This window comes from Gigantopelta aegis, chromosome 9, assembly GCF_016097555.1.
Source record: "Gigantopelta aegis isolate Gae_Host chromosome 9, Gae_host_genome, whole genome shotgun sequence".
Lineage (NCBI taxonomy): Eukaryota > Metazoa > Mollusca > Gastropoda > Neomphalida > Peltospiridae > Gigantopelta > Gigantopelta aegis.
In genome coordinates, this window is record NC_054707.1 from 19,810,175 (window position 1) to 19,833,488 (window position 23,314).

The window sequence follows — 23,314 nt, forward strand, 5'->3', positions numbered from 1 at the left end:
TGGTTCGTTTCATTTACTTCCAGGAGAGACACTGGAAGGCGATCTTCCTGGGTTTGAACGAGCAGTTCGCTTTCACGACCTCCGGCAAAATATCGAGCCTGAGCAATTGGCTAATTTGACAATGGACAGAGTGAGCCAGGCTGCAATAACGTTAATCAGACATTCGTTTGATTTTACTTCCAGGAGAGACACTGGAAGGCTATCTTCCTGGGTTTGAACGAACAGTTTGCTTTCACGACTGCTTGCAAAATATCTTGCCTGTAGTATTATAAATGTTAAACAGACATTCCTTTCATTTAATTCCAGGAGAGACACTGGAAGGCGATCTTCCTGGGCGTGAACGAGCAGTTCGCTTTCACAACCGCTTGCAAAATATCTCGCCTGTAGTGTTATAAATGTTAAACAGACATTCCTTTCATTTAATTCCAGGAGAGACACTGGAAGGCAATCTTCCTGGGTTTGAACGAACAGTTTGCTTTCACGACCGCTTGCAAAATATCTCGCCTGTAGTGTTATAAATGTTAAACAGACATTCCTTTCATTTAATTCCAGGAGAGACACTGGAAGGCGATCTTCCTGGGCATGAACGAGCAGTACGACCCGTCGATGGTGTTCACGGTGGCCGATCTACTGAGTCTGAACCTGGACGACCACAAGAACCTCATTCAGAACGTCTACCTGCAGGCCGTCAACGAGTACGACATCGAGACCAAGTTCAGCAGAATCAGGAAGATGTGGAACGAGAAGCAGTTTAAACTGGCTAAACACATTCCGGACAGTGTCTACACTAAAGGTACATACATCTCTTACACACCGATTGGTGAGAACACCATGCACCATACAACTGGCTGCTCCTAGGTGATGACGAGGTCACCACTGCCATACATCCAATGAAAAACTACACGATGGAAATCATTACATGGTGACGTATAGTTAACCTGACAATAGTGGGTCTATAACGAGTAAGTTAGCTACAAGTGCAATTGCTGTAAAACAAACTTTTAGTCAAAAAAGATGTTAGAATTTGCTTAAAACCTGGTTTTTTGAGGATATGACCAGTCTTGGTGGTGCAGTGGTTAAGCCATCGGACTACAGGCTGGCCGGTACCGGCTCCAACCCAGAGCCAGTTCTTAAGGGCTCAATGGGTAGGTGTAAGGCCACTACACCCTCTTCAGTCTCACTAACCACTAACCAACTAACAACTAACACACTATCCTGGACAGACAGCCTAGATAGCTGAGGTGTGTGCTCAGGACAGCGTGCTTGAACCTTAATTGGATATAAACACGAAAATAAGTTGAAATGAAATGAAATTGAGGATACGTAAGAAATAGAATAATACATTCGTGTCCGTTAGTTAACATTTATCTCACAACTCGTTTAAAAAAATATTAAACTCGCTTTTGCATGTTAGATACATTTTAAAACAACTCCTTGTGAGATAAATGGTATATAACAGCCACTCATGTATTATTCTCTATGTCTACACTAAAGGTACATGTACATACATGTGACTGCGACATTAGTACTTTTACTTCTCAGAGGACAATGTCTACACTAAAGGTACATACATGTGACTGCGACATTAGTATTGTTACATCTCAGAGGACAATGTCTACACTAAAGGTACATACATGTGACTGCGACATTAGTATTGTTACGTCTCAGAGGACAATGTCTACACTAAAGGTACATACATGTGACTGCGACATTAGTATTGTTACATCTCAGAGGACAATGTCTACACTAAAGGTACATACATGTGACTGCGACATTAGTATTGTTACATCTCAGAGGACAATGTCTACACTAAAGGTACATACATGTGACTGCGACATTAGTATACGTCTCAGAGGACAATGTCTACACTAAAGGTACATACATGTGACTGCGACATTAGTATTTTTACGTCTCAGAGGACAATGTCTACACTAAAGGTACATAAATGTAACTGTGACATTAGTATTTTTATGTCTCAAGAGGACAATGTCTACACTAAAGGTACATACATGTGACTGCGACATTAGTACTGTTACGTCTCAGATGACAATGTCTACACTAAAGGTACATAAATGTAACTGTGACATTAGTATTTTTATGTCTCAAGAGGACAATGTCTACACTAACAGTTCTTACATGTGACTGCGACATTAGTAGTTTTATGTCTCAGAGGACAATGTCTACATTAACAGTTCTTACATGTGACTGCGACATTAGTAGTTTTATGTCTCAGAGGACAATGTCTACACTAACAGTTCTTACATGTGACTGCGACATTAGTAGTTTTACGTCTCAGAGGACATTGTCTACATTAACAGTTCTTATATGTGACTGCGACATTAGTAGTTTTACGTCTCAGAGGACAATGTCTACACTAACAGTTCTTACATGTGACTGCGACATTAGTAGTTTTACGTCTCAGAGGACAATGTCTACATTAACAGTTCTTACATGTGACTGCGACATTAGTAGTTTTACGTCTCAGAGGACAATGTCTACACTAACAGTTCTTACATGTGACTGCGACATTAGTAGTTTTACGTCTCAGAGGACAATGTCTACACTAACAGTTCTTACATGTGACTGCGACATTAGTAGTTTTACGTCTCAGAGGACAATGTCTACACTAACAGTTCTTACATGTGACTGCGACATTAGTAGTTTTACGTCTCAGAGGACAATGTCTACACTAACAGTTCTTACATGTGACTGCGACATTAGTAGTTTTACGTCTCAGAGGACATTGTCTACACTAACAGTTCTTACATGTGACTGCGACATTAGTAGTTTTACGTCTCAGAGGACAATGTCTACACTAACAGTTCTTACATGTGACTGCGACATTAGTAGTTTTACGTCTCAGAGGACATTGTCTACACTAACAGTTCTTACATGTGACTGCGACATTAGTAGTTTTACGTCTCAGAGGACATTGTCTACACTAACAGTTCTTACATGTGACTGCGACATTAGTAGTTTTACGTCTCAGAGGACATTGTCTACACTAACAGTTCTTACATGTGACTGCGACATTAGTAGTTTTACGTCTCAGAGGACATTGTCTACACTAACAGTTCTTACATGTGACTGCGACATTAGTAGTTTTACGTCTCAGAGGACATTGTCTACACTAACAGTTCTTACATGTGACTGCGACATTAGTAGTTTTACGTCTCAGAGGACAATGTCTACACTAACAGTTCTTACATGTGACTGCGACATTAGTAGTTTTACGTCTCAGAGGACAATGTCGACATTAGTAGTTTTACGTCTCAGAGGACATTGTCTACACTAACAGTTCTTACATGTGACTGCGACATTAGTAGTTTTACGTCTCAGAGGACAATGTCTACACTAACAGTTCTTACATGTGACTGCGACATTAGTAGTTTTACGTCTCAGAGGACAATGTCTACATTAACAGTTCTTACATGTGACTGCGACATTAGTAGTTTTACGTCTCAGAGGACATTGTCTACACTAACAGTTCTTACATGTGACTGCGACATTAGTAGTTTTACGTCTCAGAGGACAATGTCTACACTAACAGTTCTTACATGTGACTGCGACATTAGTAGTTTTACGTCTCAGAGGACAATGTCTACATTAACAGTTCTTACATGTGACTGCGACATTAGTAGTTTTACGTCTCAGAGGACATTGTCTACACTAACAGTTCTTACATGTGACTGCGACATTAGTAGTTTTACGTCTCAGAGGACAATGTCTACACTAACAGTTCTTACATGTGACTGCGACATTAGTAGTTTTACGTCTCAGAGGACATTGTCTACACTAACAGTTCTTACATGTGACTGCGACATTAGTAGTTTTACGTCTCAGAGGACAATGTCTACACTAACAGTTCTTACATGTGACTGCGACATTAGTAGTTTTACGTCTCAGAGGACATTGTCTACACTAACAGTTCTTATATGTGACTGCGACATTAGTAGTTTTACGTCTCAGAGGACATTGTCTACACTAACAGTTCTTATATGTGACTGCGACATTAGTAGTTTTACGTCTCAGAGGACATTGTCTACACTAACAGTTCTTACATGTGACTGCGACATTAGTAGTTTTACGTCTCAGAGGACATTGTCTACACTAAAGGTACATACATGTAACTGCAATATTAGTACTTTCACTTTCTCAGAGGATTCAGTAAATATTACCTCAGATGGTAAAGGATTCTTAACAGTGTTAAAAGTGACCACTAAGCTGAAGTAGTTAAGACTTGGCCTACACTAAAATGGGTTTTTTAAATGATGGGGAAATGGCTGGGCTCATGCTTAAAACTTATGTCTAGACTTGAATCTTTAATGAATGTACACTCATGCAGCTTGTATCAGTGGCATAGCATGGGTGGGGCCATCGGGGCGGTTGCCCCGGGCGCAACATTCTGGACCGGCAGAAGGGACTCGGATAGTGCTAATGGTCCACTGGTTAGGGGGCACAATACTTGCCTTGCTTCGGGTGCTGGCAACCCACGCTACGCCAATGACTTGTATGCAATGTCATGAAGTTAACATCTCAAAACATTGTTAGAGACGTGAGTCTTGACTTTAAAAAAAGTTTTTTTAAAGCATTGGGCCAGATGTATAGTATGGATGATTACAAGCCACATGCAGTGGTCTTTTGAAAGTCTAAATCAGAAAGTTACATATAGTGTTCTATATCAGAGAAGTTTATTTGTTTTCACACAGAGCCAGTGAAGAGACCTGTGAGTCCGAATTCCAAGAGATCGACAAAACTGGACCGCTACCGTCAGGAGAAGTCCTCCACGGCCACTGTGATGGTCAAAGGACTGGACGTGGCCAGCGATGACTTCTACATCCTCATTGAAGTGGAGGACCTCAAGTACCAACTTCAGGTAAACAAAGGAAAGGAATGTTTGTGTAAAAAAAACAATGCTTTGGCACATTTTAAACTGGGGATGTCTGGTGTCTAACATAGTGTTGTTTTGACAGGCGCTTTCTAGATATATCATTATTACAGTACTGTGTTCAATAAATTATATAGTACAGATTTGAAGAGCACTGGCTGTCTGATGCCCTCGTTCTATCTGTGTGAGTCTTTTTGCTTCTTAGAAATGCAAGCATGTGTGTAAAAATTAACCACACACACACATGCACACAGAATCTGTGATTCTTATTTTGCAATCATTTTACCGGCCTCGGTGGCGTGGTTAGGCCATCGGTCTACAGGCTGGTAGGTACTTGGTTCAGATCCCAGTCGAAGTATGGGATTTTCAATCCAGATACCGACTCCAAACCCTAAGTGAGTGCTCCGCAAGGCTCAATGGGTAGGTGTAAACCACTTGCACAGACCAGTGATTCATAACTGGTTCAACAAAGGCCATGGTTTGTGCTGTCCTGCCTGTGGAAAGCGCAAATAAAAGATCCCTATCTGCCTGTCGTAAAAGAGTAGCCTATGTAGCGACAGCGGGTTTCTTCTAAAAAACAGTGTCAGAATGACCACATGTTTGACGTCCAATAGCCGATGATAAGATAAAAAATAAGTGTGCTCTAGTGGCGTCGTTAAATAAAACAAACTTTACTTTTTGCAATAATTTTAACTAGCAACTTTATCCAAACATTGTTCTTAATGTTCACTGAAGGGCTTTAACTATCATTTGAAAAGAAAAACAAAACCTGGTTATGTATAATTATTTTAGCTTGCCACATTTACTCTTTATTATATGTCTGCAGAATATTGTTGGTTGTATTTAGTTTGGTGTATTTGGAGTACTGTAAAGTGTGAGAAAATCTGCAAATTTCATTGGGAAATCTTACATTTCCACTAAACTCATTTTTACAGTGCATGGTCGTTTAGTTTGTATACCGTCCAGACAAATATTGTGGAGTTGGTTACCTAAAGTGTGTGTTTGTTGTTCACCCACAGGATAGTTACATCAGTGTGCAGTCCATAGCTCAGTCTCCCTACCTGGGTGAGATCGGTGAAGAAGTCGCATTTTTGCGCAGAGCTCTCGAGCAGGTGGAGGAAACCGTCAACCTCTGGTGTGTTTGTCAGAAAAAGGTATACAGAACATTTTCACAAGTATTCGCATTCATTAAAAAAAAATCTTATTTTCAAATCTGTTTTATGTATTGTTTCTTTTTTTCTAAATTGTGTATATTAAAATATTTGTGTATTTTTAATGCGATTTCCCAGTAAATCTGTGCATATATAAATATTTTTTATTACAGATTCTATCAGTACATAAATGTTAACAAATAATTAAATGTTTTACCCTTTTTTCAATTTGATTTTATTTTCATGGCTGTTATAAATAAAGGATTTAGTTGGATAGGCTGTTTACGGCCATAAAATTCTAAAATATATTTAAAATTAATATTTCATATACTAATATTTCTTCCCTACATGTAATTGTTAACAAAATGTTCACTAAACATTCTGTTTCCCCCACAGTGGTTGTACTTGTTGAAAATCTTCGAGAGACCTGAGCTGTATCGCAAACTGAATGAACAGGCATTTAAATTTGAACATGTTCACAACAAATTCAAGGTAGGTGACTGACATATTGCTGTTTTGATATTTAGTCTATATATATACACATATATATAGAGCAATTTTAAATCATGAAAAAAAAGAAGTTTGTTTTGTTTAACAACACCACTGGAGCACATTGATTAATTAATTATCGCCTATTGGATGTCAAACATTTGGTAATTCGGACTCATAGACATCAGAGGAAACAAACTACATGTTTTCTAATGCAACAAGGGATCGTTTATATGCACTTTCTCACAGACAGGAAAGCACATACTATGGCCTTTTCCCAGTTGTGGTGCACTGGTTGGAATGAGGAAAAAAAAACAATCAGCTGAATGGATCCACCGAGGTGGTTCAATCCTGTGATGCAAGCATCTCAAGCGAGCACTCAACCTACTGTGCTTATTCCCGCCCCTTTAAAGAATGTGTTAAAGAATAAGCCCTAGACATGATGCTTTGGTAAAGTCTCCTAAACATGTCCCACTATCCTAGCACGTAGTTGAAGTCTGAAGACTGCTGACCGGCCTCGGTGGCGTCGTGGTTAGGCCATCGGTCTACAGGCTGGTAGGTACTGGGTTCGGATCCCAGTTGAGGCATGGGATTTTTAATCCCGATACCAACTCCAAACCCAGAGTGAGTGCTCCGCAAGGCTCAATGGGTAGGTGTAACTGGTTCAACAAAGGCCATGGTTTGTGCTATCCTGCCTGTGGGAAGTGCAAATAAAAGATACCTTGCTGCTAATCGGAAAGAGGAGCCCATGTAGTGGTGACAGCAGGTTTCCTCTCAAAATCTGTGTGGTCCTTAACCATATGTCTGACGCCATATAACCGTAAATAAAATGTGTTGAGTGTGTCATTAAATAAAAAATGTCTTTCTTTCTGAAGACTGCTGTTTTTTTAGGCTGGATTGTAAGCACAAGCCCTGTTGAATTGAAGTTGTTCTGTATGAATAAATAGACAAAGAGAATAGTGCATCAGTGGTCGCTAGATACCATTTATCTCACAACACGTCTTCTGTAGTGTAATGTTTTATTTCTTACTTATCCTCAAAAACCAGGATTAAAGGAAATTTATTTAAATGTCTTTTTCAAGTAAACCATATTTACAATGCCTGTGTGCTTGCAGTCAAAAAACAGCAATCAGTTTGCATGGCGTTCTGTTCAATACGTGTTTAAGATACTAAAATATTTCTGGATTGTTCAAGCATTTTCATTAGTTTGAAAGTTTGTTTTGTTTAACAACACCACTAGAGCACATTGATTTATTAATCATCAGCTATTGGATGTTAAAAAATGTTTCATTAGTAGCAAGGGATATTTTATATATGCACTTTCCGACAGACAGGAAAGCACATACCACAGCCTTTGACCAGTTGTGATGCACTGGTTGGACTGAGAAAAAAACCCATTTAGTTGAATGGATCCGCCGAGGTGGTTTGATCCGGCAATGCAAATACCTCAAGCGAGCACTCAACTGTCTGAATTAAATCCTGCTGCCTTTCATTAGTTTAAAGTCTGAACCAACATGTTAACAACTACGATAAATTGCTCTCCTACTTTTATTTTTCGTTTGATTTTACCCACATTTTGTCCAGACAGAAATCTTGAAAAAACATTACATAGACACAGATTCCACATACTAGATGATAACCATGTCAGCTATATCGACTTCACTGAGATCGCATAGGGCAAAAAGCATGTAATTTTGTGCCGGCTGCCATTTTGACATTTTATGGATTATTCTCCAATAGGGGTGAAAGGATATGACTTAATCTAACAACGTCATAACATGTTATGATATAAAAGCAAACGTGATGATGTCATATGAATTCTTTATTAGTATTTTTTTGTTTAATGATACCACTAGAGATCATTGATTTTATATTAATTAAGTCACTTACTTTGGAGGCTTTCTCCCCTCTTGAAGAGTATTCCATAAAAAAGCAAAATGGCAGACGGCAGAAAACTACATGTATTTTGCCCTATGCTATCTCAGCGAAGTCAATACTGGTGACATTGTTACAGTCTCATATGTGGAATCTGTGTCACTGTAATGGGTTTTTTCACAACTTGTGTCTGGACAAAATTTTTGGGGAAATGTAACAGTAATGAAAGATAGGAGAGTAATTTATCGTAGTTGTTAACAATTTGATTCAGACTTTAGATACATTTACATGTATGAACATAGTTTATGATTTTTGGCATCAAAACTGGATTCTTTTTTATTGTAATTTAGTCACTTTCTGATTATGTGAAGTGTATGGCTTCTTTACAGGACTGGATGCGTGGTGTGTCCAATGATTCCTTTGTTCTGTCTGTGGTGAACAGGAGACGAGGAGAAAAGGGATACAAACTGCTTCAGGGTGACAATCTCAGATCTATTTTCCTGTCACTCATTCAGCAACAAGTGAGATTCAGTTTTATTACAGTAAATGTGCCACCAGTATTGATTGGAACATATTTTATTGCTTTTTAAAGAACAAATGGATTAGGCACAAGTTACACAACTTACTAGGCCTTCTCCATAATATATATAAGTCACGACAGTAATATATTTTTGCAATTTAAATATGAACAGAAAAAACAAAAATACTGAAAAAGAGAAAGAAAGAAAGTTTAAAGGAAACAGGACAAATGGATCAGGCAAAAGTTACACAACTTACTAGGCCTTCTTCAAAATACATACATGTCACAACAGTGATATATTTTTGCAATTTAAATATAAACAGAAAAAAAAAAAAAATTGGAAAAAGAGAAAGAAAGAAAGTTTAAAGGAAACAGAACAAATGGATCAGGCACAAGTTATACAACTTACTAGGCCTTCTCCATAATACATACATACATGTTACAACAGTAATATATTTTTGCAATTTAAATATGAACAGAAAGAAATTACTGAATAAGAGAAAGAAAGTTTAAAGGAAACAGAAAATAAAGATGCAATAAAGTGTGCCACCAGTAAGATCTAGGTTTTGTCTCACTTTCACAAAGTCAAAACGAGATATAGGTTTTTAATCTTCCGATGATGGTTGCGACCTCAGCGTCAGCCTTTGCATATGGCTTCAACATTAAGGTTTCACACTTAGGTCAATGAAATTTGGTATATGGCTGCATCCACAAAGATTATTTCAATGCATGTTAAATATTGATGTGTTTTAAAATAACTAGATTACTCCGAAATGTGAAATCACAAATTATTTCTGATTTCACTGAATTAAGATAGGCGACACATTTAATTCTGTGAAATTCTTGTTTTAAAGTTGGTGTTTCTTAATATTCAGCAAATACAAGCTACATTCAGTGGCATGACAGTTATGCATTTCATTTCTGATTGAAAATCTCCTGTAGTTACAAATGATTCATCTATTAAATCCACTGTCTGGTTTCAATTTGAAAGTGTTGAGTTTTCTTTTATTTAAGCACATCTATCAAATTACTAAACTTTTTTGTCTCAGTACATATAAGCTGCATAAAATTATTAATTTGGATTTAACGTATTTAATATTTTCTTAAAACACTATAACTATCCTAAAAAGTGCTACCATAGCTATTAGTTAAAAATATTTTTTGTTTTGTTTTAGGAGGAGATTCTGAAAGACCTGGAGTCGATGATTGAAAAGTCGAGGACCCAGTTTCCACGCCTGTACTTCCTCAGCAGCGAGGAACTCGTTGATATGATGGGCGTGTCTCGGAACCCGCGGGCCCTGGTTCCCTATGCCAGGAAGTGCTTCCCTGGAATTCACAGTCTCAACTTCTCACTGCCCCCCGAGATCATGGGCTTAAATACGGCACTCGACTTTGCACTGAATGGTAAAGCATTAAATGGGTTTATAACTTCGAACGTTCTTAGTCACTGATAATCTGTTCAATCAGGCAACCATTTGACTCGTGCTTACAATCCACTGAAAGTTCAAGCATGACTGTCTTGGGTACATCCTCCAAGATTCTTGTGCTTAAATACGGCACTGGACTTTGCACTGAATGGTAAAGCATTAAATGGGTTTATAACTTCGAACGTTCTTAGTCACTGATAATCTGTTCAATCAATCAACCATTTGACTCGTGCTTACATCCACTGAAGGTTCATGCACGACTGTCTTGGGCACATTTTCCGAGATACCCCAGTGTAGGTGTTCAAGACAGGGATAATCTGTCTGTGTTTTATGGATGAAGTTTTGCTACAGTCACATATCCACCGGGCCCCATACAAATTTTTCTACCTACGGCAGATTTCTATTATTTCGGGAAATCGAGGGTATCGCAGGGATCTGCGGCATCCGTGTGTAGCAGTCACATATTCGATGGGGCCCGCACAGTGCCTTTTGAATTTTTCTCAACTCCATTCGCGAGGTGCGCGTGTGTAAGCTGCAATGGTACCGCAGGATAATCCTACGGATACCGCATAGAAGTCGGACGGTAGTTGGACAGGAGCCGTGAAATACCCGTACGATTTCTATACATCGTACGAGGTTTGTGAGGGACTCAAACGGACATCTAGGAAATCGTACGTGTGCCATACGATTTGAGGGGCTTGAAATTCTGTCCAAATTTTACAACACATCGGGAACTTTTAATTCCACGCTAAAAGCTTTCGATGCGCCCTACAGTGAGGAAAGAATGCCAAGGCGTCTGCAGGATAGCCACAGCACCCTTGCGGCCGCCATGAGATTTTGCAAATTTTACCCGAAATTTAGGTCCGTACGGGCGCCCTATCCCAAATTGGTGGATATGTGACTCGGTCATTAATTTGGTTATTTGATCTGAAAGTTTTGTTTTGGTGTTTCTGCTTCTGATCAAACCCATTTGGTGGAGCTGTCATTTGTTTTCCTGTCCCACAACTGGTGAATCAAAAGCTGTGGTCTGTGCTATCGTTTCTTGCAAAATTCTGTTCATGTGTAGCAGTGGGTTTCTTGACTCATGTGCTATAGATCATGTGTTAAAAAAACATATATATATATTTCTTAGACGCCAAAGTGTAGTAAAATCAGTATATTTATTTATAAAATATACATGTACTCTGCAATTGTCATTAATTAATCAGTTAAAAATGGTATCAAACTTGGTATTATTTTTTTTAAATATACTCAATAACAGTAATAGCACCCAGCCTCAAAGTGATATAGTATTCAATATTAATTTGTATTTTCACAGCTGACAAGCTGCATGCCGTGTCTATGGTTGGTGCTCTCGGCGAAGAGGTTCAGCTGTTTGCCAAACTGGAAGCGTATCCGTCGGCGACAACCTGGCTCAAGAGTCTGGACTCAATCATGAAGAACACTATGACGGGTATCCTGCAGGCTTGTGTCCAGACCAGGATGGAAGAAGGTAATCACTGGCAGATATACTCCTGTTTAGTAACCAGGCACCTCGCTTACGAGATTACATTATCTTACAGGGATATTCCTGAGTTTGCTGCAATTTTTAAGATGTTATCAACTAACATAGACTTTTTAACAAATGTAATTACTTAACAAATATATATTTCAGCATAAAATATTAGTGGCTGTATATTAAACGTGTTTCTGATCATTCTAATATTTGTACTAGGTTATATTTTATTTTATTTCTTAAAATATTTGTTTTTCATACGTACGAAATTATTTGAAGACAAAATCCAGTTTGGGCTTCTTACAAATATTAAGACAATCAGAAACACATTGAATATAAAGACACTGATATTCTAAACCAGAAAATATATTTAATATGCAAGGTTAATCGTAGAAATATTTTATTAGTCGGAAACATCCGGTACCCACACACAGTATATAATATTAACTGTTTATAAATGTGTGTTAACAAACCGTTGCAGGTACCCACACAGCAGATAACAGTATATAATATTAACTGTTTATAAATGTGTGTTAACAAACCGTTGCAGGTACTCTCACTTCAGATAACAGTATATAATATTAACTGTTTATAAATGTTTGTTTTTACAAACCATTGCAGGTACCCACACAGCAGATAACAGTATATAATATTAACTGTTTATACATGTGTGTTAACAAACTGTTGCAGGTACTCTCACTTCAGATAACAGTATATAATATTAACTGTTTATACATGTGTGTTAACAAACCGTTGCCGGTGTAATAGCCCAAAATATACCTCCCACCAAACTATACCCGGGATATAAACTGGACTAGCCCAGAATATACCCCGGGGTCTAAAACAGGCTAGCCCAGAATATACCTCTCTAGTCTGTATTTCAATGTCCAGAGGTTTTTTCCCATCATAATTTATATATTTTGGGCTAGAGAATATCGAAATATCTTCTAAAATGACTAATCTGTGATAGTGTTATTTTTATGAAAGCAATAGTTCTTTTAAAGCATTTATTATTATTTATTTATTTATTTTGTATACAGGTTAGTATTAAAAAATGAGGGATAGGGGTAGGGGTATAAAACAGGCTAGCCCACTTTAACCCCGGGTATAGTTTGGCGGGGTGTATATTTTGGGCTGTTACACCGGTACCCACACACAGTATATAATATTAACTGTTTATAAATGTGTGTTAACAAACCGTTGCAGGTTCCCACACAGCAGATAACAGTATATAATATTAACTGTTTATAAATGTGTGTTAACAAACCGTTGCAGGTTCCCACACAGCAGATAACAGTATATAATATTAACTGTTTATAAATGTGTGTTAACAAACCGTTGCAGGTTCCCACACAGCAGATAACAGTATATAATATTAACTGTTTATAAATGTGTGTTAACAAACCGTTGCAGGTTCCCACACAGCAGATAACAGTATATAATATTAACTGTTTATAAATGTGTGTTAACAAACCGTTGCAGGTTCCCACACAGCAGATAACAGTATATAATATTAACTGTTTATAAATGTGTGTTAACAAACCGTTGCAGGTTCCCACACAGCAGATAACAGTATATAATATTAACTGTTTATAAATGTGTGTTAACAAACCGTTGCAGGTTCCCACACAGCAGATAACAGTATATAATATTAACTGTTTATAAATGTGTGTTAACAAACCGTTGCAGGTTCCCACACAGCAGATAACAGTATATAATATTAACTGTTTATAAATGTGTGTTAACAAACCGTTGCAGGTTCCCACACAGCAGATAACAGTATATAATATAACTGTTTATAAATGTGTGTTAACAAACCGTTGCAGGTTCCCACACAGCAGATAACAGTATATAATATTAACTGTTTATAAATGTGTGTTAACAAACCGTTGCAGGTACCCACAGCAGATAAAAGTATATAATATTAACTGTTTATAAATGTGTGTTAACAAACCGTTGCAGGTTCCCACACAGCAGATAACTGTATATAATATTAACTGTTTATAAATGTGTGTTAAGAAACCGTTGCAGGTTCCCACACAGCAGATAACAGTATATAATATTAACTGTTTATAAATGTGTGTTAACAAACCGTTGCAGGTTCCCACACAGCAGATAACAGTATATAATATTAACTGTTTATAAATGTGTGTTAACAAACCGTTGCAGGTTCCCACACAGCAGATAACAGTATATAATATTAACTGTTTATAAATGTGTGTTAACAAACCGTTGCAGGTTCCCACACAGCAGATAAAAGTATATAATATTAACTGTTTATACATGTGTGTTAACAAACCGTTGCAGGTTCCCACACAGCAGATAAAAGTATATAATATTAACTGTTTATACATGTGTGTTAACAAACCGTTGCAGGTTCCCACACAGCAGATAAAAGTATATAATATTAACTGTTTATACATGTGTGTTAACAAACCGTTGCAGGTTCCCACACAGCAGATAAAAGTATATAATATTAACTGTTTATAAATGTGTGTTAACAAACCGTTGCAGGTTCCCACACAGCAGATAACAGTATATAATATTAACTGTTTATACATGTGTGTTAACAAACCGTTGCAGGTTCCCACACAGCAGATAAAAGTATATAATGTTAACTGTTTATACATGTGTGTTAACAAACCGTTGCAGGTTCCCACACAGCAGATAAAAGTATATAATATTAACTGTTTATAAATGTGTGTTAACAAACCGTTGCAGGTTCCCACACAGCAGATAACAGTATATAATATTAACTGTTTATACATGTGTGTTAACAAACCGTTGCAGGTTCCCACACAGCAGATAACAGTATATAATGTTAACTGTTTATACGTGTGTGTTAACAAACCATTGCAGGTTCCCACACAGCAGATAACAGTATATAATATTAACTGTTTATACGTGTGTGTTAACAAACCGTTGCAGGTTCCCACACAGCAGATAACAGTATATAATATTAACTGTTTATACGTGTGTGTTAACAAATGGTTGCAGGTTCCCACACAGCAGATAACAGTATATAATATTAACTGTTTATACGTGTGTGTTAACAAACGGTTGCAGGTTCCCACACAGCAGATAACAGTATATAATATTAACTGTTTATACGTGTGTGTTAACAAACCGTTGCAGGTACCCACACAGCAGATAAAAGTATATAATATTAACTGTTTATACATGTATGTTAACAAACCGTTGCAGGTACCCAGCAGCCCCTGCAGATCCTGGAGGAGTTGGCCGACGTGGACATCAGCAGCAGCAAGGTGAAGGAGATCACCACAGAGATCAGGAAGGTGTACCGACATTGGCTGCTGCGCTTCCCCGTGCAGTGTGTGCTCGTTGCCGAGGCCATCATGTGGGAACGACAGGTCACACACCTCTTCGACAAGATGGAGCCAGACGAATTCAAAATGTTCAGGTGGGAGTCGGTTTTAAAAGACAGAGAATGCTATGTATATGTATTTCTTTTCAACATTACCTGTCCTCAACAAGTGCACACACCCCTACCCCCCCCCCCCCCCCCCCCCCCCCCACGCAAGTGGTCTGGTCCAAACATCCCAAAAGCCAATGGGATAGCCTAAAATTCTTCACTGTATGCTCCCTTTAGTTCTGGTCATGTATCTATAAAAGAGAAAACACTCCAAGTTTTCTCTTACGAGCTACTCTCGGCCTACTAAAATCCAAACCTATACGTAGCTCCCTACCATTCACAATTAGAACAACCATCAAAATTGCGCCAAACTTCCTTCATTAAAATGCACACCACTTCTCTTTGGCTTAATCCTACGGGACATTCCAAATTATATAGCACCATAACACCATACTTGAGGCCCATTTTGGCTCTTGGTGGTCCTGGAAAGTTCATCTTCATATTAATTGGTCCCTTACCAGTCTTAACAGGAGGGGACTACAGGTTTTGCCCTGTCTCTCCATCCATTCATCCATCTGCCTCTCTCATGTATGGTTTTCTGAATATTTTTTCGTAATGCCTTTAAGTTAAGAATTTGAGCTGAAAGATTTATATAGCTTTATCTGTACAGGTACAGATCAAGTTTGACTTTTACGAGGATTGGCCCATATTTGACAGAGTTATGGTCCTTGGATGTAGAAGATACGTAAATTTGTTCGGCTGGTAGGGGACATGTATTACTTTAGTAGTACTCTCATAATACTAAGTGTTTTTCTTCATTCATGAACCTGACTAGTGGGAATTTCCCTATTAGCTGTTGGTAGAGCGCTGGACTAAGAGTCCGTGGTTCGAATCCCCTGAGTGGAGGTTGACTTTTCTGTTACATATGCATTCCCATGATGCTAAAATCGCAAGAAGTTGTTAAGAGACTCAGGCCTCTGAAAATACAGAAAATTATTATTTCGTTCACACATTCTAATTTTTCGTAACCTTTTTTTTTTTTTTTTTTTGAGTGAGTACAAAATTTAGGGTACCATTTGCAAGGACATAACAGGTCATGCAAAAAGAAGATGGCTGACCTCAATATATTTTTTTCCATTAACGGGTTAAGCAAGTTTTCCATTCTTAGAAGCATGAGAATTGAGTCTAGACTTTTAAAATGTTTATAAGCGCAGGGCCTGATGTACACAGTTTGACTTTCATTTATTTTCTAGACAAAGTATTGGCGTTAAGCTGGGCCAGTATGTCAGTGTGTTGAGAGACTCACAGTCCAGTCAGAGTATCAGTGTGGACATGAAGGACAGACTCAGTTGTCTCCTCACCTGTCTCATCACTCAGAGCGTGCATCACAGGGACATCCTAGATGGTGAGTATTATTCACTTTTGTCTTCATTGCAACGGGAAAACATTATTTGAAATATTTTAATAATAAAGCATAAACCTTTGTGGAAAAGTGATTAAATACAAGAAGCCTTGCTTCAGATCAGTACAAATAGCCTAGCTAGCTGGTGGCAATGGATTTCTTCTCAGATATCTCAATTACTTTTTAGATGCCACGCAGCCACTGATTAAGCTATGTGCTGGGGTGTTCTTAAAGGGACAGACCCTAGTTTCATCCTGTGAAAATTATCACTTAGTTTAGTTAATCTACAAACCTGTAACACATTTGGATAAAGTTACAACGGACTGAAACATGAGTCTGTGACTTTGAAATGGTGAAATACCCTCTAAAAATAGACTAAAACTCGACTCCATAACTGTTACCTCTCAGACACGTGCATTTTTAAAAATATGAGAAATCCATTTTATGACATTAAAAAACCCAGGATGACCAAAAATACTTCGAATGTACAGAAGTGGATAATCTAAACAATAAAATCTAAGTAAAGTATGATTTCAGTTATCAAAATGCCTCTAATAGTAAAAAGTATGCCTTAGTGTTTAAAAAAAACTAGGGTATGTCCCTTTAAATATTCCTGTCCTTTTCATTTTTATTTTTTTTATTTCAAAGTTGTGTACATTTTTTCTTGTATTCTAGAATGGATGGTTTATGAGTATTTTATTGTTACTGTAATATTAACATTTATTACAGACTAGATATAAAATATTTAATTGATAGAACATATTATACATGTAATCAAAATGTGTAACTTTTCGAATGTAAATTTTTCAAAATCTCCCCAGTTTTACAAGTAGAATTAAAACAAAATTTAATCCAAGCTGAACTTTAATTCAAAGTTTGTAACTGTCAGGTGTCTTATGTTTGGTTTGAACTTTCAGCGTTACTGCAGTATGGCATCCCTTCAGAGATGAGTTTTGATTGGCTGAAGGCTCTGCGTCACCGAATGGACATCCTGAATGTGCTGCGAGCCAAGACGGTGACGGATATGATGCAGGGCAGTGTGTCAGCACTAGCCAGTCGACCCAGCATGCGGCCAGCACCCGTCGCCAAACCCAAGATTGAATCTTCAGGTACTGGAAAGACTTTAAAAAAGTGTCTGACTCCATGGTTATAAATGTTTAAAGTCTAAATGCAATGTTTTAGGCAACTTCCATACAAATAACACATAATTAAAGTTCGGAGACTTAAATATTAAAATCTCAGTGCTTCAATATGTTACTAAGACTAAACATCTTAAGATGTTATCAAAGACTTGAGTCTACACTTTTAAAAGTTTTATAATCACAGGGCCGTGTACCTTTCACATCTTTTTACAGACAATCTCGCAGATGAGTCTCCAAAACTGACGCGGACGAGAACGACCGTTTCCAGTGACTATCAGTTCAGCCCGTGCTATGTGCAGCAGCTGGGCAACTCTTTCTACTATGACTACGAGTACCTGGGGCCGCAGTCCTGCCTCGTGATCACACCGCTCACCGAGCGCGTCTTCCTCTCGCTCACGCAGGCAGCCAAGAACTTCCAGTGTGGAACTCTGATTGGTCCTGCCGGTACAGGCAAATCGGAGACAGTGCGGGAACTGGCAAAGGTGCAGTTTTATATTCTGTTTTTAAAATATTTCGTTTATGCATCTAATGTAGGTTTTAGGGCAGTGGCGTAGGAACATGCCAAAAAGTGTGGGGGCGGGGGAGGGGGGGGGGGGGGGCACACTTTTATATATTTACACTCTTTTACATTATTATAAAGCAAATATAAAGCAAAATATCTGAAAATTGGGGGGTGGACCATGCCCCCCTTGCCCCCTTCCGCTTCCTACGCCAGTGTTTAAATAGGGTCTTGAACTCTGCTATTCGCCCTTTTTTAGTATTAATATAATTAGTTTAATATATGATTGATATTGATCCATCCATTTATTCATTCATTTATTTTTATTTTTATTATTTTTTATTATTATTTTGGGGGTTTTAATATAGGTAGCTGAGGATAGAGGAATAAATTAAATGTAATGTCTTAAATAGAGGATTCGTCACGAGTGTTTTTTAGTATGGAAAATATCAACTGAATCTATGTTAATCAGTATTTTCGAGGCTCTGCCGAGACAAATACCGATTAACTATATGAGATTGATATTTTACATACTAAAAAGCAGGAGTAGCGAATTTTATTTATCCTATAACACTTCTAAAATAACATTTTCATTGGATATTTAATAAATTACAGTACCAAAGTCGCCTCCATCGGTAATATGATGTCATCACGATTAGCACAAATTACTTTGACGTCACACACATAACTAAATCTTATGAACATGTTATGCTCTGGTATACAGGTCTTGATAGCTTGTAAACAAATGACCCATTCACAGCAACATATTATTACCAAGAGACCTTGAAATTTGCACAGTTATTGTTCTTTAACAAGTAATAGCAATGGGTTGGATTTTTTTATTAATATTATTTGTTTTTATTATTATTAAGGTTGTTTTTTTTGCAGCTTCTTGGTCGTGCAGTGTTCACAATAACATGTAGTGAGGCCATCACCCTTCCCATGATGCTGCAGTTTGTGACAGGAATGGTGCAGTCTGGGTGCTGGGCACTGTTTGACAGCACGGACAAACTTACCTCAGGTTATAACATCCAGTCTTGCTTTAGATCTTCTACCATAGAGCAGAGGTTACCATAAAACTGTCCATCCATCCGTCCATCCGTCCGTCCATATATCCATCCATCCATCTGTCTATCTATCCGTCCATCCGTCCATCCGTCCATCTAGTAATAAACCATATACTGAAGGTAATGCTTCGATGCAGAATGTTTAGACGAATTTGAAGCCAGCCTTGGAAGTAATAAGTTCAATGATATCACTATAGTTGGTTAGTGTTAAGTGTTGTGAACTGACATAGCAAATGTTTTAATTAGAAATAAAGGTCAGTTTTCATAAATAAGCATGATGTCATTTGGATAACATAACACTGTCTGCATTTTTAATTAAATTTTCAGCTTGATTTTTAAGCTCATATATCCATTTTTGATTCAAGCACACTATTCTGGGCACACACCTCAGCTATCTGGGCTGTCTGCCCATCACAGGGGCTAATGGTTATTGCTTAAGTCTTGTACCTACTATAGCCAATATAACAACTTTTTTACCAACACTACATGACCTATCATTTATTTTATTTCATTAAATTTCATACTTTTTTCGTGCTTATATCCAATTAAAATTCAAGCATTTTGTCCTGGGCACACACCTTCGCTATCTGGGGCCTAATTCACTAAACTTTCACAACTTTGCAATGCTAAAAGACTTGCAAAGAGGATGCTTTGTTGTCTAGCAGAGCCTAAGAGACCTTCGTGAATTAGGCCCCTGGACCTTTTGTCCAGGTTAGTGGGTCAGTGGTTTGAGTGTTTTTAGTAAACGCTGGCGTATGATATTGCAGGCCTCATGTCGGTGACGGCTCAACAACTGGACTATCTGCAGACCGCTATGAGAACCCTTGACCTGTCCAGTGAGAACCAGTACAAGATAAGAGGCCAGCCCAGGTTTGACAAGGTAAACATATGTTTGTAGAAGTCTGGGCTGTGGAGGAATAAAGTCATTCGCAAACTGTGTGTATCTGCGAAGACATTCACAAATAAGTTAGTGGATGATTGGGGTAGGGGGGTTTTCTTATCCAGATGAATATAAAAGAAATAACAGACAATCCGTATAATTAAATTTGAAAAATACTTATTAATAATAATTTAAAAAGTTCATAGTTTATTTTGAATTCTTAAACAGTAATGCTCACTAAGACAAAGTACCATTACAAAGTGACGTCACCACATGAAGATAAAAGAAATAACAGACAAGCCTTAATTTTAATTTTGAAAAATACTTATAATAATAACTCAAACAGTTCATAGTTTATTTTATTTTTATTTTTTGGGGTTCCTAAACAATAACACTCACGAAGACAAAGTACCAATACAAAGTGACGTCACCAGATGAACATAAAAGAAATAACAGACAAGCCTTAATTTTAATTTTGAAAAATACTTATAATAATAACTCAAACAGTTCATTGTTTATTTTATTTTTATTTTTTGGGGGTTCCTAAACAATAATGCTCACTAAGACAAAGTACCAATACAAAGTGACTTCACCAGATGAACATAAAAGAAATAACAGACAAGCCTTAAAATTAATTTTGAAAAATACTTATAATAATAACTCAAACAGTTCATAGTTTATTTCTTTATTTTTAATTTTTTTGGTTCCTAAACAATAATGCTCAATAAGACGATGTACAATACAAAGTGACATCATCAGATATGACGTTATGACAACATTATATTTATGTTCATCGAGAAATGATCAAACTCAAATTGCTACGGCTGAACCAATGGATGACATTAAGTTGTAAGGAATGTAACAGAAATTTATTTATAATCATTTAAAACAAACTTAGGAAATATATAATAATCTGTAATATTTTATTATTACGAAAGTTTTAGTTTTTTGTTACTTGCTTTGATAAATCACTGATGAAAATGTTTTGTTATTTTTGTTTTATTAAATTAAATGTAAACTTTTCATTTACTAACTTAAAGGCAGTATTGTATCTTCTAAAATAATGTTAATAAAGTTTAACAATTATATTTTCACTAAATATTTATTCTTTTCTTTAATAAATATAAATTACTCACCTTTATAAATCAGTGAGAACATTATTAAAAATATCTATAGAATTATATATTTATGGGTTGGATGTAACGTTAACATTACATTCTGTGGAGAAATAGTTTTAATGGTTTTAAATTCAGGCATTTGTCAGTAATATTTTAATTCAACATTACTAATTACCCATTTAATTAAATCAACAGATTTAGAAGTGAAAGTTGGGTTTGTTAGTTGCAGTAAAATATATACCATACATAAATTATAATTTGTGGTTTTACTAAACCAATTTGTTTCAGTTTTTTTAATAAATCAAATCGAAATAAAATAACCTTTAAATGTTTTTAAATATAATTCTTAGACTAAAAGCCATAAATTGTTTCTGTGCTTTAAAAGCAAGTTGATTAATAAAATGAATACAAATCTTCTTAGTGTACCGACAATCACAAAAAGGTATTCTGTAGTTAATTATAGTCTTGACTAGCATGTTACACTGCATATCATAGCATGTCCTGTATTTATGTTGTAAATCGCAATGTGTCTATACACAAATATAAATAAAGACGGCAAAATAACATGCATTAACTTCTGAATTTCACTATAAAGTAATATTATAGAAATACTAATATTGGTTCACTTTTCAATAACCAAATATAATTATTACGAATCTGTTTTAACAAATATTTATATACTAACATTTTAATGATTTTGAACTTTCCCTGAGCTAATTAAGAACAGTCTGTTTATATATTCAATTTCTTCGATTTATAGGCTATGCAAATTATTATCTTTTCCCCAAGCAATTCAATAAGGGAAAAACAATTAGTTTCACTTCTACTGTTTTATTGAAACTTTTATGTGGATTCTTATATATATATATATATATATATATATATATATATATATATATATATATATATATATATATATATATATATAATATATATATATATATATATATTATATATATATATGTGCATGTTTTTATTAGCAGTCATAGTAACATCTTCTAGTTTAGTATAAGTAAAATACAGTAATTACATTAGATTGTCTTGGTAAAAATCAAGTAACAGTGTATGTTTGTGTGGCTGGGAGATTCCTGGCAGATATAAACATGATTAAAAAAAGTTACAGAAATTAATTTATTTATAATACTAGTACTGTAAAGAAATAACTGCATGGTTAAACAATCTTATTTTATATGAATGGGTTTTCTGTACATTTTGTTGAGACTGCTTTAAATTGCTTAATAATAAAAAATATTTATACATGGGGTTTAAGATTTAAGAAAGGTTAATGCGCCAGGAACTATTGGTGTGGGGTTTTTTTTTGTGGGGACTTTTTGTCGGGCCAGATTAATCGTTATGCCGAGTGAATGATGAATTAATATGATCATATTATGATGTTTACACTCTCAGTCAGTCCTGACTGTGACATGTTTTCTAACGTGGCTGATTTGATTTGCAGATATTTAACAGGGTATGTCGAAGTTTATTTTAGACACTAGTCATAGGAGATGAGGTTCAGGTATCTCAGAGCATTCAGTCATATTTGCTATATCTTAGATTTTGTTAGTCCAATTTGTAAATTTTATTTTATCCTTTTTTTTTCTTTCTTTTTTTTTCTTTTTTTTCGAACTACTGAATATGAATGGTATTTCATGTTCATTTATTGGTAATTTTATTTATAATTAGGACAAAGGTTAATGGTTAGTGACTAGCAGTAGGAAAGGGTTAGGGTTAGTGGCATCACACTTTCCCACTGAAGGGGCAAGGATGTAGCTCAGTAGATAGAGTGCTCACCTGAGGTGCTACAGTCATAGGATTGAATCACTTCGGTGAACCTATTCTCTGATTATATATTCCAATCCCAACCATTGCCACATGGCTGGTATAGCAAAGGCCATGGTATGTGCTATTCTGCATGTGGGAAAGTGCATAAAAAAGACCTCTTGCTGCTAATGGAAAAATGTAGCAGGTTTCCTCTGATGATGTATGTC

General features: G+C 36.5%; 2 protein-coding genes across 3 annotated transcripts in view; both read left to right on the plus strand.

Annotated features, from left to right (window-relative positions):
• The window catches only part of LOC121381492 (dynein heavy chain domain-containing protein 1-like), a 26,779-nt gene extending 26,392 nt beyond the window's left edge, over positions 1–387 (plus strand). Inside the window, exons 20-21 of the mRNA XM_041510812.1 lie at positions 24–130; positions 307–387. Of these exons, the coding sequence (XP_041366746.1) occupies positions 24–130; positions 307–387 (188 nt within the window). The remainder of the gene's footprint in view (positions 1–23; positions 131–306) is intronic.
• A 179-nt stretch (positions 388–566) lies between these two features.
• LOC121381031 (dynein-1-beta heavy chain, flagellar inner arm I1 complex-like) overlaps positions 567–23,314 on the plus strand; it is a 144,155-nt gene continuing 121,407 nt past the window's right edge. The window contains exons 1-13 of one of the 2 annotated variants that reach the window (XM_041510112.1): positions 567–793; positions 4,710–4,876; positions 5,908–6,042; positions 6,436–6,531; positions 8,793–8,924; positions 10,099–10,327; positions 11,669–11,842; positions 15,050–15,266; positions 16,472–16,623; positions 17,538–17,729; positions 17,976–18,244; positions 19,150–19,282; positions 20,096–20,208. In XM_041510112.1, coding sequence (XP_041366046.1) covers positions 583–793; positions 4,710–4,876; positions 5,908–6,042; positions 6,436–6,531; positions 8,793–8,924; positions 10,099–10,327; positions 11,669–11,842; positions 15,050–15,266; positions 16,472–16,623; positions 17,538–17,729; positions 17,976–18,244; positions 19,150–19,282; positions 20,096–20,208 — 2,220 coding nt within the window. In that variant the 5' untranslated portion in view covers positions 567–582. Of the gene's footprint in view, positions 794–4,709; positions 4,877–5,907; positions 6,043–6,435; positions 6,532–8,792; positions 8,925–10,098; positions 10,328–11,668; positions 11,843–15,049; positions 15,267–16,275; positions 16,624–17,537; positions 17,730–17,975; positions 18,245–19,149; positions 19,283–20,095; positions 20,209–23,314 lie in introns of those variants that run through there. The other variant, XM_041510113.1, reaches the window with a different exon arrangement.